The following is a 12,067-nucleotide window of genomic DNA, read 5'->3' on the forward strand; positions in this document are numbered from 1 at the left end:
TGAAGGTCAAGTTTTCTTGGCCATATAATATTTGATAGCATTTGTGTTCATAAAATGGCCAGAGTTATAGCTCATGTTTAGAAGTTAAAATAATTGTTTACAGCCTTCCTAATGGCTAACCACAGACCGTTAATCCTACCTACCTTAATTTCTAGCCTAAATCGTTTAGCCCTGACTTGATCAGCTTGAGAAGACTCTTGTTCTAATTTCCTCTTCACAGGCTCCACACCTCCCATCACTCCCTGAATTTTCTTCATGACTCCGGCTCTTCCTTGTTCCAGTGCTGCCAATTCTGCCTTTACCCTGCCAATTTTTGAGTCATAATCCTCCAGCTCAGCTTCACAGGCTTGACATATCTCTACTCCATGTTTGATCTTAACCAGGTCTTGTTCATGATCACTCAAGAACCTTGTGCAGTCGTGGAGTTCTTGTTTCTCTTGGATGTTTTCAGCAATATGAGCATCAAAGTAGTTGAACATTTTGCGAAGCCTGTTTAGCAGTTGTTCAGGGAGCAGGTTCTGAGCATGCAGGACTTCCAGAGCCTCCTTTAGCTCTCCAAAGTTTTCTTCAGCAGAAAAAGTTTCCAGGTCTCTGGAAAGCCAAGTCCTGAGAGTTTGTTCGGCTTGCTTTGCTGCATTTGAGGCATGTGTTTCATCCCAAAGTTGAAGAAGCTGTTTGGCAGAAGAAAGTTGGAGCAGCACTCGATCTTCTTCAGAGATAGTAGCTTGTTCAGGGACCTTTTGGCCGTAATTAGTATCAGTGGCTCGTTCGGGTGCAGTGATAGGCTCGAAGATCTCATTGGTTGGGATGCCTATCTCCTGCCCTGTTGTGGCTTGCACGCTTTCAGGGCCAGCAGCCTGATAACAAGTAGATAATGGTAAGTTTAAGTTGGAGTATATAATAATCATAAATAAAAGTGGAGAAGAATTTACTTCTTCAGGAGTTTGAGATGGACTTGGCTCTGGGATAAGGTTCTCCCCGTTCCCTAGACCTAGTATGTCCTGTATGTCCTGCCCAGAAATAAAGATCAGTCTAAGATAATTGTCCTAAAAACTCTAAAGAGATTGTTTACCATCAATCGCCGGTATTCTTAACAAAGTGTTTAATGGCAGACCTCCAAAGAAGAGACGACGCTTCCATCAAGAATCAGACTGCCAGGTTCTGCGGCAGGTTCATTAAACCCTCTTTCTGGTTCCTTACCCTGACAATGATTGTCGATATAAAATGCTAAGGTACCATTTTAAAGAAGGCACTAAATGAGTTCCTAATTTAATAATAATTGACAAATATGACAGGGTATATCGAACAATAAATTCTGCCACTAGATTAGCAAAAGGGAAAACTAAAAGATAGTTAGCAAGGAAGAGCTACTTAAATCTTCAAAAGACAACATTAATGTACAACCTTAACCAGAATCCAAGTAGGACAGCGGTGTCCCATGAATCGTTGATATTCTATGAAAATCAAATAAGTTGAACAAGAACAATATAAAAGAAACTTCAAGAGAAGGTTTGGATACCAATGACAATGCATTGAAATGAAATCCAACTCATATTTGAAATCCAACTCATATTTGAACTGAGATAAAAATGCATCAACAAAGAAGTCCCTGAAAGCTGTAAATATGTGTTTAATCCAGCTCATGTTCTTATAGTTGAGAACATTAAGAATACCATTTTTTGTAACTGCTTTTCAAGATGTTTCCTTTTGTTTTGATCTTCACTCTGCTCCAGCACTTTGCTAATATCTTTCTTAATATCTTTCCAGTGAACATCAAACTTGGTCAAGGCTTTGTCCTCCTCTAAGAATGCCTTCTCAAAGTCGTCACGCAGGTGATGAATATCTTGCCGCCATCTTGCTATTTTGACAACATAATAAAATGGAAAATAAAGGAAATTACTAGAAGAATAAAACTGAATGCAGTAAAACCAAATTTAAAGATCATTCTTTGATTAGGAAAAGAAATTTAGGAATCCACCACGATTCTTTCATAAATGTTTTCTCAGCAACCAAACAATGTATTTCATTTTGTTAACATAACGTACAGGCAAAATCATCAATATGCAAACCAGAATGTCCTCAGAAAATCTTCTGTTGGCTTCCCAGAAAAACAAAACCCCAACTTTGCCCACTTACAGAAGTAATTTGAATCACAAGCTCAAATAGCCCTTTTGAGAAAGCAGCAGCAAAACCCACTTCCAAGACAATTGATTTTGTGTAAGAAACGTATTGTTGCTTACCGTATAGATCTTAGAATTAGTTAAGACAAAACTCAAACTCACCAATATCCATTTCTTCTGAAGTGCTGTAAGGAGAGAAAAAAAAAAGATCAAAATTAAACCCCGTCTCCAAAACAACTGAACAAGGAAATAAGGAACCCAGACATACAGGACTGAGAGCACTACAACTAATCTCTTATTTTTCTGACATTTTCTCAGCGAAACAATAAATTTCATTTTTGAACAATAAGAAACCATACAAGATCGTCATACAGAAACATGTAAGCGAACCAGAATCTCTTTGCTACCTTCTCCCTTTTCTTTCTTGCACTCAGCTTTTCTTGTCTTGAACGTACTTCTCTTTTATTTCTTTGTCAAAGGGGGAAAAAAACCTTTTCTTTGTATCTGTATTTAGCTTTTCAGATTAAAATTTGCAAGTGAAAACAGGTTTACGAGTTCAATTATTTTCCTTGGAAACTCCTCGTCTTCTTACAGCTGCTGGAAACTCTTCATCTTCCAACAGCTGTATCTGTATTGTCTTGGTACTGTAAAAGCCTTTATTGCTTCTAAAGACCGTAAAAGGCTTGTCTATATATGCAACCTGTTGTACTGATATCCATATGATGAATAAGAATCTCAAACTCCATTGGTGAGGGACGTAGGCTCAAAATTGCCAAACCTCGTTAAACTTGTGTTATGTTTTCTTCTTTTTCTCTGATTTCTACAAAACTCCAAGGCAACAGGTGCAGCCTTTTTCAGAGTAATAATTATTTACAAATTTACGGAGAAAGACCGAACACCGAACTAGTTCGGAAAATTGGTGGCTAGAAGTGATATTCACACAAAACCGGTTACTACTAGGGGTCGTTTGATACGACGAATTGTCATGGACTGGACTGTCTTGGATTAGCTCGGATTGGCCTAAACTGGATTAGGTATCGACCTACGTTTGGTATTGCATTGGACTAAAAAGCTGAATTGTAAAAATAGTGAAGACCTATATTTGGTGCTGTGTCGGACTAAAAAATATATATTTTTAAATTATTTCTAATTACTCAGGTAGACACCAAATTTTATTAGGTGTTGTTGTGATGTATAAATATAAATACGAATTACCAAAGAAAATTATAAGAAAAAAAACAAAAAAAAAAGTCCATCTTTTTAAGGCCCAAGATTTAGCTTGGGTATTTTCAAAAAAGAAAAAAAAAAGGTTTTAGCTTAGGTAGTCCCAAAATAGAGAAAAAAATCTAGAATTATCTTTAATAATAAGTGAAAATGATAGAGAAAAAAAAGTTGAATTTTATTGGTTAATTGATAAACTGAACAAGTATGCATCTAATAATAGTTTTTTTTATTATACATACAATTTTTTTTCCCCAAAATAAATACAGATTGTAGTAGGATATGAGAATAAAATAAACAATGAAGTGTCATTTCTTTTCAACTTTTATTTTTGGGAGTTTCACTAAAACACCCAAAATAGAGGTTGAAATTATAAAAAAACCCAATACCCAAAACACTTTATAAACACACCCAAAACCCATCATTACACACACTCAAAACCCATTTATAAACACACCCAAAATGTTGACTTTGGGGTTGATTTTGAGTGTGTTTCTATGTTTAAATAGTGCTTGGGTTTTTTTATAAATACATGTCTAGGATTGGGTTTATTTATAAATTTGTATTTATTTTTTCATTAATATTTTAATGTTTATTATAAAAGGAAACCTAAAATTATCTGAAACTAATGTTTAATTAAAACAAGATTATCAAAAAACAAAAAAGTTAGCACACTTTTCCTTCCACCTTCTTCTCGACTTTTCTTCTCCCAACTCAGACTCCCTACCACCCACATGCGTCCCCTATTTTTTCACTCTCTCATCTCTCTTCATAAATCCTCTCCTCCCATAAGTGCTAGTGCTGCTTGGTTTTATATAACCCATGTGAAAACAGCAACAAAATCACACTGAAACACATAATTCAAACCAATGTTTTCAAAGGCATGCTTTCAAGTGAGGCTGTCGGCTATTTCGTGAGTTGCACGCTTTAGTGCTGGGAAGGCGTGAGGAGGCGTTACAGGCGTTGCAGGCGGAGCAAGGCGCGAGATCTGACACTGAAGCGAAGAAATTTTCAGCTTCGCAAATTTGGTGTGGCTCTGCGAGGAAGATGATGAGGAAGACGTCTTTTTTATAGGTTTTTTCTAACGAAACGACGTCGTTTCGATTGAAGTGTTTAAAAAACTTAAAGTGAAACGACGTCGTTTCCCTTGGAGTGTTCTTAAAAAAAAACCACGCAAGTTTGTTTGTTTGTTTTTTTCGCTTCCCTTTTTCCCCGCACTTGTTACTTCCCTTCATCCAATATTCCTTCCTTTTCTATTTCCAGCCGTTTTCTACTTACCTTTTTTTTTTTTCTAAATTAATATATTAACACATGGAATTATATATATATATATGTGTATATTGTATAGTACAACCCTAATTTCTATCCTTACCAAATATTTAATTATATTTAAAAGATTGTTATGGTTCAATAAAAATTAATTGTACAATTTAATTGTATTGTATTATTCAAAAAAATTTCTTATTAAAATAAATTAATATTCAAAAGGCTTACGCCTCGCATAGCGCTACTAAAAACACCTCGCCTATACGCCTCGCTTTTGAAAACATTGATTCAAACCACCACAATAACTCTCGATTTGTTCAATTAGGTCGGTGGTGGCTGTTACGGTTCGATAGATTGGGTGGTGACGGTGGAGGGAGGCTATGGTGGAGGCTATGGCGTTCAGGTGTTTGATTCAAGCCAAGGATCTGACTGTGGTGAAGGCTGGCCTTGGAGTCGGAGTGGGTCATCTCCAGAGAAGGCCAGAAGTTATGGAGGCTGGCAAAGGAGTTATGGGTCATCTCTAGAGAAGGCCAGAAAACTTGCCTTAGTAGGAAACAAGAGAGAGAAAGGAGAGGCGATGCTGAAGGAAACGAGAGAGAAAGAGGACTCAAGACTCGCTTGTTCTATATATAGTGGGTGTTATTTTGCAAGCCCCTTTTCAGCCTCGCAATATTAGAATAGCGAGTGAGGTGTTTTTTTTACTATTCTCCTATACAATCCCACTTAACTTAGTCCTCCTTCTGACCAAACATAGGTTTCAAGTGTTATATAACCCAGTCTAGTCCAGTGAGGCCTACCAAACAAGCCCCTAGCGTGCAGGGTACGCAAGCAAGGACAAAGCTATTTTATCAACATTCATCTATTGGGCAAACAAGCAAAAGATAGATTTATTTTTGGTCATCATAGCACTGAGGCTCCGTTTGGTTCACGGAATAGATTTGATGGGAAATCAATTCCCATATTATTTCCCAAGGGATGGGAAATGAAAGATTCATTTCCCACGTTTGGTAATGTTGGGAAAGTAACTGGAAGTATCACCTTATTTCCTTTCCCATGTTTGTTTTGAGTATGAATAAAAAATAAAGTTTGTATAATTTTTCAATTATACCCATATTAAATCAAATAAAAAAATGTATTTAATGATATATTGTAATTCTAAATTATTAATGGGGACAAAATAGTCATGAAAAATGTGTATTTAGTGTTGGCTCATTTTCCCAAACTTTCCCATGATGAGAGAAAACAAAACCCAAGTTGGGAGGAAGGTATAACTTTCCCCCTTACTTTCCCATGTGTCAGGCAATGATTTCCCATGCATGGACTTACCAAACATGGGAAAACAATTGATTTCCCATCCCCAAGTCTCCTTTCCCATGAACCAAACGGGGCCTTATGGGTTTAATGCATTTTTCTTTCAGCGTGCTAGGCCAATTATTGGTCAAAATGCCATTAATTGGGAGCTGGCTGGCTAATTTCAAGCCATTTTTCAAGAACATGTCTCTTCGTTTTAAGTGTCAATTACACTTATATTAGGTCCAACTTAAAGCATCTACAATTATAGTCTCTATTTTTTTATATTACGAGCACCAACTTATACACCAGTTTTCTAATGCCAACTTACGTGGAACATCACATGACAACTTATCACATGTCATCTATTTCAATTACTCTCTTTTTTTTCTTTTCATATGAGGCGTGTTTGTTACATCGTGCAATTTTTTTTTTTTTTTTGATAAGGTTGTTACATCGTGCATATGCATGGACTGGTTTGGCTAAGATTTTATCCCGTATTTGTTTTACCCGGTTCTAATTTTAAGTGGGATCACCAAAAACACCTCCTTAGGTGTTTTAGTGAAACCCGTCTAGAGATGAGGGACTAACAATCCCGACCCAAGCAACGAGCAACCAACCCCACAACAATCTGAACCCTAAGCGAGCCACGACCATCAGCCATAACCACGGACATGACCACCAGGCTACAACCACCAAACACGACCACCAACAACAACCACCCAAGAAAGAGAAGACATAATAGAAGAGGAAGAGAAGAGAAAAGAGAAAATTTTCAACAACAAAAAAAGAGGAGAAGGAGAAGACAGAATAGAAGAGGAAGAAGAGAAAAATTTCGAAGAAAATAAAAGGAGGAGGAAAAGACAGAATAGAAGAGGAATAACCAAAAAAAAAAAAGGAGAAGACATAATAGAAGAGGAATAAGATAGAAAGATAAGAGAAAGTAAAAGAAGAAGAGGAGAGAGGATGGAGAAGAAGAAGAAGAAAGAGAAGCAAAGAGGAAGAAGAGTAAAGAGAGAGAGAGAGAGAGAGAAAAGTAAAAAAAAATTAGTTCTAGTCCAATCAAAACATATATCAAACGCAGTACAAGTGTTATCCACTTATGACAAGCCAAGCCAATCCAAGAGTCATGAAAAATGACCAAAATGTCATCGATTCGTGGCTGCACTGCACTCCTTTCACTTCACTCACATTTCTAGAGTATCACACCATTTTACGATCTGTCAAATACCATACGATAAAGTCTAGATTAACATACTTGGAATTAACTACAATCCAACGGTTCAAATGTATTGAACCCGGAAATCGCATACTAGGCGAGATCCGTTCTCTAAGCGATATCCGAAAAAGTTCCGAAATCTCGTGAGGCTAGGAGGTCATTCTAAAACTGGTGATCCCCACCTCGTAAGTCAAGGCTCACTCTATCCTAGGTAAAACACCTATTTGGAACCACTTTTGTTCTTGGACCTACCCCAAAAAGTGGCCGGAAGTGGCTGAAACCGTGATCTCAAAGGAATCCTAGGTTAAATTAACCCTCTCACGCTAGAAATTCCTCAAATCCTACTCAACCATCAGCTAGATCATGAAAAATACCTAGAAATTCATACCTTGGATTGGTGGCGGAGGAGGAGAAACCGCTAAAAGTTCTGTCAAGCATAGGCGTGATGGCGGAGCTAAAATGGCTAGTGTATTAGTTTTTGCATAATTCCAATTCGAGTCCACTACGTGTCTACGGATCGCTTCGTCGCGCTCTACGCAACGGTGTAAGTGAAACGGTCAAATTCTTTCTCGGTCAAAAAGTCAATCTTTTCCTCAATAAAATATTCTAAGGGCATTTTAGTCTTTTCCTCTAATAAATTAATAGTTAAATATTAATTTTAAGTTTGGGTTGTTACAATTACAATACGCCGTACCAAACGATCCCTTAGTTCTTGGTACTTCAATTTTAAGTATTGAACCCTTTGCTTAATTTTTAGGATTTTATTTAATTACTAAGGATTAATCCATTTGAAGAAAAAGAAAATAAGCTAGGACTAAAATTATGTATTGCAAAGCAAACATGGATGAAGGTCCAGTTTTCTTGGCCATATAATATTTGATGGCATTTGTGTTCATAAAATGGCAGCAGTTATGGCTGATATGTTTAGAAGCTAAAATAATTGTTCATAGCCTTCCTAATGGCCAACCACAGAGCGTTAATACACTCTGCCTTAACTACTAGCTTAAATCTTTTAGCCCTGACTTGATCAGCTTGAGAAGATTCTTGTTCTAATTTCCTCTTGATAGGCTCCACGCCTCCCATCACTCCCTGAATTTTCTTAATAAGTCCGGCTCTTCCTTGTTCCAATGCAGCCAATTCTGCCTTGACCCTGCCGAGTTTCAAGTCATATTCCACCAGCTCAGCTTCACAGGCTTGGCATATCTCTACTCCATGTTTGATCTTAGCCAGGTCTTGTTCATGATCAGTCAAGAACATTGTGTAGTCATGCAGTTCTTGTTTCTCTTTGATTTTTTCAGCAATATGAGCATCAAAACCAAAATGGCCAATGAACATTTTGTGAAGCATCCTTAGCAGTTCTTCAGGGAGCAGGTTCTGAGCATGGAGGACTTCCAGAGCCTCCTTTAGCTCTCCAAAGTTTTCATGAGGGGAAATCGTTTCTAGGTCTCTGGAAAGCCAAGTCCTGAGAGTTTGTTTGGCTAACTCTGCTGCATTTGAGGCCTGCGGTTCATCTCGAAGTTGAAGAAGCTGTTTAGTGGACGAAAGTAGGAGCAGCAATCGATCTTCTTCAGAGATAGTAGCTTGTTCAGGGACCGCAGCCTGATAACATGTATATAATGGTTAGTTTAAGTTGGGAGTATAATAATCTTTAAGAAAACTGAAGGAGAGGAGTTTACTTCTTCAAGAGTTTGAGAAGGAATTGGCTCTGGGATAAGGTTCTTCCCATTGCCTTCAGCTAGTTTGTCCTGTTCAGAAATAAAGATCAGTCTGAGATAATACCTAACAATCCTACAGAGATTGTTTCCTGTATTCTTAACCAAGTGTTTAACGGCAGACCTCCGAAAAATAGGCAGTGCTTGCATCAAGAATCAGACTGCCAGGTTCTGTGGCAGGCTCATTAGAGCCTCCTTCTGTTTCGTCACCCTGTTCAGAAAAATGAGTGTCAATATAAATTGTTAAGGCACCATTTTAAAAAAGGCACTAAATCAGTTCCCAATTTACTAATAATTGCCAAATACGACAGCGTATATCGAATAAATACCATACGTGTGCAGACAGTGGTACAACCATAAATTCTGCCACTAGATTAGCAAAAGGGAGAACTAAAAGATAGTTAGCAAGGAAGAGTTACTTAAATGTTCAAGACAACATTGTACAACCTTAACCAGAACCAAGCAAGTAGGACAGCGGAGTCCCATGAATCGTTGATATTCTAAGAAAATCAAATAAGTTGAACAAGAACAATGTAAAAGAAACTTCAACCCAAGTTAATTTATTTGAAGTGGAGGGCATTAAGAATACCATTTGTGGCAACTGCTTTTGAAGTTGTGTCTTTTTCTTAAGCTTTTTCTTTTGAGCTCCACTCTGCTCCAGCTCTTTGCTAAGTTCTTTCTTTGGAGCTTCACTCGGCTCAAGCTCTTTCTTAACATCTATGCACTGAGCATCAAACTCTGCCAAGGCTTTGTCCTCCTCCAAGAGTGCCTTCTCATGGTGGTCGCGCAAGGGATGAGTATTTTTCAGCCGATTTGCTATTTTAACAACATAGAATGGAAAATAAAGTAAGATACCGGAAGAATAAAACAGAAAACAGAACATTCAAATTTAAAGCACGTTCATTGAATAGGAAAATGAAATTTAGTAATCTTGCAGCCCTTTTCAAAGGAAATTTTTTAAACAGAAACTCAGAAATTTTAACCCTTAATGAAGACAAAATTCAAACTTACCATTGCAACAATCAACTTGATCTGAACTTTCAGACATCTCAAAGACTCAAACCTGCAATACAAAAAGGAAAAGAAATAATCAAAGATTCAAATTCAATCCAATTTCTAAAATGTAACTAAACAATCATATAAGCTAGAAAAATAAAAAAATACAAAGAGAAATACAAAGACAAAAGGACGAATCTTCCATAACTGTTTTGGTCAAACAAATAAAGAAAAGGTTCCCAACTAAATCAAATTTGTCCAAGACCATAAGAGATACATGACTCAAAACACTAGCATTGATTTTTCTATTCATCTGACTTTTCTTAACAACCAAACAATGTATTTCATTTTGCTAACAGCATAAACCATGTACAAGCAAAATCATCAATATGCAAAACCAGAATGTCCTTGGAAAATCTTCTGTTTGGCTGCCCAGAAAAACAAATAGCCCTTTCAAGAAAGCAGCAGGAAAACCCACTTGCAATACACTACACAGCAATTGGTTTTGTGGTAAAAAAATGCTTACCGTTTTAGAATTAACAATTCAGATTTGGACTTTGGCGAAGCTAAACCCACTTCTTCTCTATTCTGTGTACTATTCTTATATAAGTCTGGCCAGCCAGTTCTTCATCCATATCCTTAAAAACCTATTAAGGAAAATTTATTTATTAATGACTCTTCTTCTTTTTACTAAACATGGCGATTCACAGTGAGTCCAAGTACAAACGAATGAAATCTTGCTACCTCATTTAGGATTTGAAAAAATTTCGATACGAGTTGGCGTCTCTAGAAAACGAGTTGGCGCCTCTAGAATTATTGAAGAAGGTCCCATATTTCAAAATGAATTCTATTATTCCCACATGCTAATTCATCTTTTAAGTAAAAATTAACCGCTCTTGTATTTAGAATTAAAATGGCATATATGTTGTGCAGCACTATCTTCTTTACTTTTTTTTATGGTCATGGTGCATCACAATCTCAAACACCAAACAACGCAAAATCATTTAGTAAGTGGCACTCTTATTAGCATTTTGGTGACATTCAAACCTCTGTTTTCAAGATTGGCTAAATCAACAAACATGGTCAAGAGACTAATTTTTCAAGGCACTTCAGTTATAATAAATAACTTAATTCTGCAGAAGTTAAAGAGAGATACAAAAAACACAAATATACATACACTGATTAACTCCTAACAAGCATCCTGCAGTTCATCATTATTCCTTCCGCTCCTCAACAATGAATGCTCTATAAAGTTCTTCAGCATCGTCAACTCCTCCTCCTTCTCCCTTAACTTATCTTGAATTTCATCCATCTTCGTCATCACTTTAAAAGCACCTCTCAGACGCTTTATCTCCAGCTCCAGTGACTTTGACATCCAGCTGCTTTTGCAACTTGTTTAGTTTCTCCTTTTCTCTCTGCAATCGAAACTCAATCACTAAGATGAAATTTCAAAGATTCATTCACCAAAGTCACAAGTGATAACAAAAAACAGAGAGTTATGGGAAAGCAAACCATGTGTTCTGCCAACCATAGCAGACTTTTGTCAGCCTTCTTTTGCATTGAGGTAGCCTTCTCATTCTGAAAGAGAAAAGAACTCTATCACCGAACAGTATATACTAACTGCCAAGAATACTTCTATCAAATTAGACAGAAGATTGGCAAAAGGAGAGAACTAGACAAAAGAAGAGAGAGAAATGCAGGCTAAATTTGAACCACTTCAAGGTCTAATTGAATATCAAATAAGTGAAAAGCAAGTGTAGGAAACTTGATGGGAGTGGACTAAGTTTGGAACCACTTTCCCTAACTTGTTTCCCATTTTTAAATTCAGTTTTAATGTTTGCCAGAATGGCTACAAGGCCACACAAACACTTCTTCAGTGTAGAAGCCAGTCTTATGTATCTTCCTAACAGTTCAGAATGATTACTTGTTGAAAATTTGGATCTGCACGTTGGGTCCCACTCTAACAACACCGATACTATCCCCACTTTACCACCCGCCCAATCTGTCAGGTGTGGGGTTTTTATCACAAAATGTCTCGGTATTAATTAGAGTGTGGTAATTCTATTTAAACCCATTTGTTTTCTTTCACTCCACCGATGTGGGATTCCAACATTACTAGGGCTATGGAAACAAAGCAAAAACTTGGGTACTAATGAAAAGTCTGGAATTTAGGTTAAAGCTACCAAAGATAATGGGTATTTTGTTTTGTTCCTATAATTTATTTGTCACTAACTCTTCATTTT

General features: G+C 36.9%; 2 protein-coding genes across 10 annotated transcripts; both read right to left on the reverse strand.

Annotated features, from left to right (window-relative positions):
• On the reverse strand, positions 1–2,742 carry LOC103323441 (uncharacterized). 7 transcript variants are annotated; one of them, XM_089054973.1, is made up of 6 exons: positions 2,528–2,742; positions 2,283–2,305; positions 1,674–1,858; positions 1,115–1,201; positions 933–1,010; positions 1–857 (listed from the first exon to the last, which is right to left on the reverse strand). In XM_089054973.1, the coding sequence occupies exons 2-6, from the start codon at positions 2,290–2,292 to the stop codon at positions 78–80; spliced, it is 1,140 nt and encodes a 379-aa protein (XP_088911099.1). In that variant the 5' UTR covers positions 2,293–2,305; positions 2,528–2,742; the 3' UTR covers positions 1–77. The 7 variants fall into 7 exon arrangements, with proteins under 7 accessions (XP_088911099.1, XP_088911109.1, XP_088911104.1 ...); XM_089054983.1 differs by having other exon boundaries at positions 2,241–2,305; XM_089054978.1 differs by having other exon boundaries at positions 2,137–2,305.
• Positions 2,743–7,929: 5,187 nt separating this feature from the next.
• On the reverse strand, positions 7,930–11,408 carry LOC148921436 (uncharacterized). 3 transcript variants are annotated; one of them, XM_089054996.1, is made up of 8 exons: positions 11,337–11,408; positions 11,002–11,239; positions 10,351–10,471; positions 9,840–9,891; positions 9,418–9,644; positions 8,953–9,039; positions 8,793–8,861; positions 7,930–8,715 (listed from the first exon to the last, which is right to left on the reverse strand). In XM_089054996.1, exons 4-8 carry the CDS (start codon positions 9,874–9,876, stop codon positions 8,041–8,043), a joined length of 1,095 nt encoding a protein of 364 aa, XP_088911122.1. In that variant the 5' UTR covers positions 9,877–9,891; positions 10,351–10,471; positions 11,002–11,239; positions 11,337–11,408; the 3' UTR covers positions 7,930–8,040. The 3 variants fall into 3 exon arrangements, with proteins under 3 accessions (XP_088911122.1, XP_088911115.1, XP_088911120.1); XM_089054989.1 differs by lacking the exon at positions 10,351–10,471 and having other exon boundaries at positions 7,931–8,715; XM_089054994.1 differs by lacking the exons at positions 10,351–10,471; positions 11,337–11,408 and having other exon boundaries at positions 7,931–8,715; positions 11,002–11,317.
• Between the last annotated feature and the right edge of the window lie 659 nt (positions 11,409–12,067).

The sequence above is a fragment of the Prunus mume genome, linkage group LG1 (assembly GCF_029339155.1).
Source record: "Prunus mume cultivar Tortuosa linkage group LG1, ASM2933915v1, whole genome shotgun sequence".
In the NCBI taxonomy this organism is placed as follows: Eukaryota; Viridiplantae; Streptophyta; class Magnoliopsida; order Rosales; family Rosaceae; genus Prunus; species Prunus mume.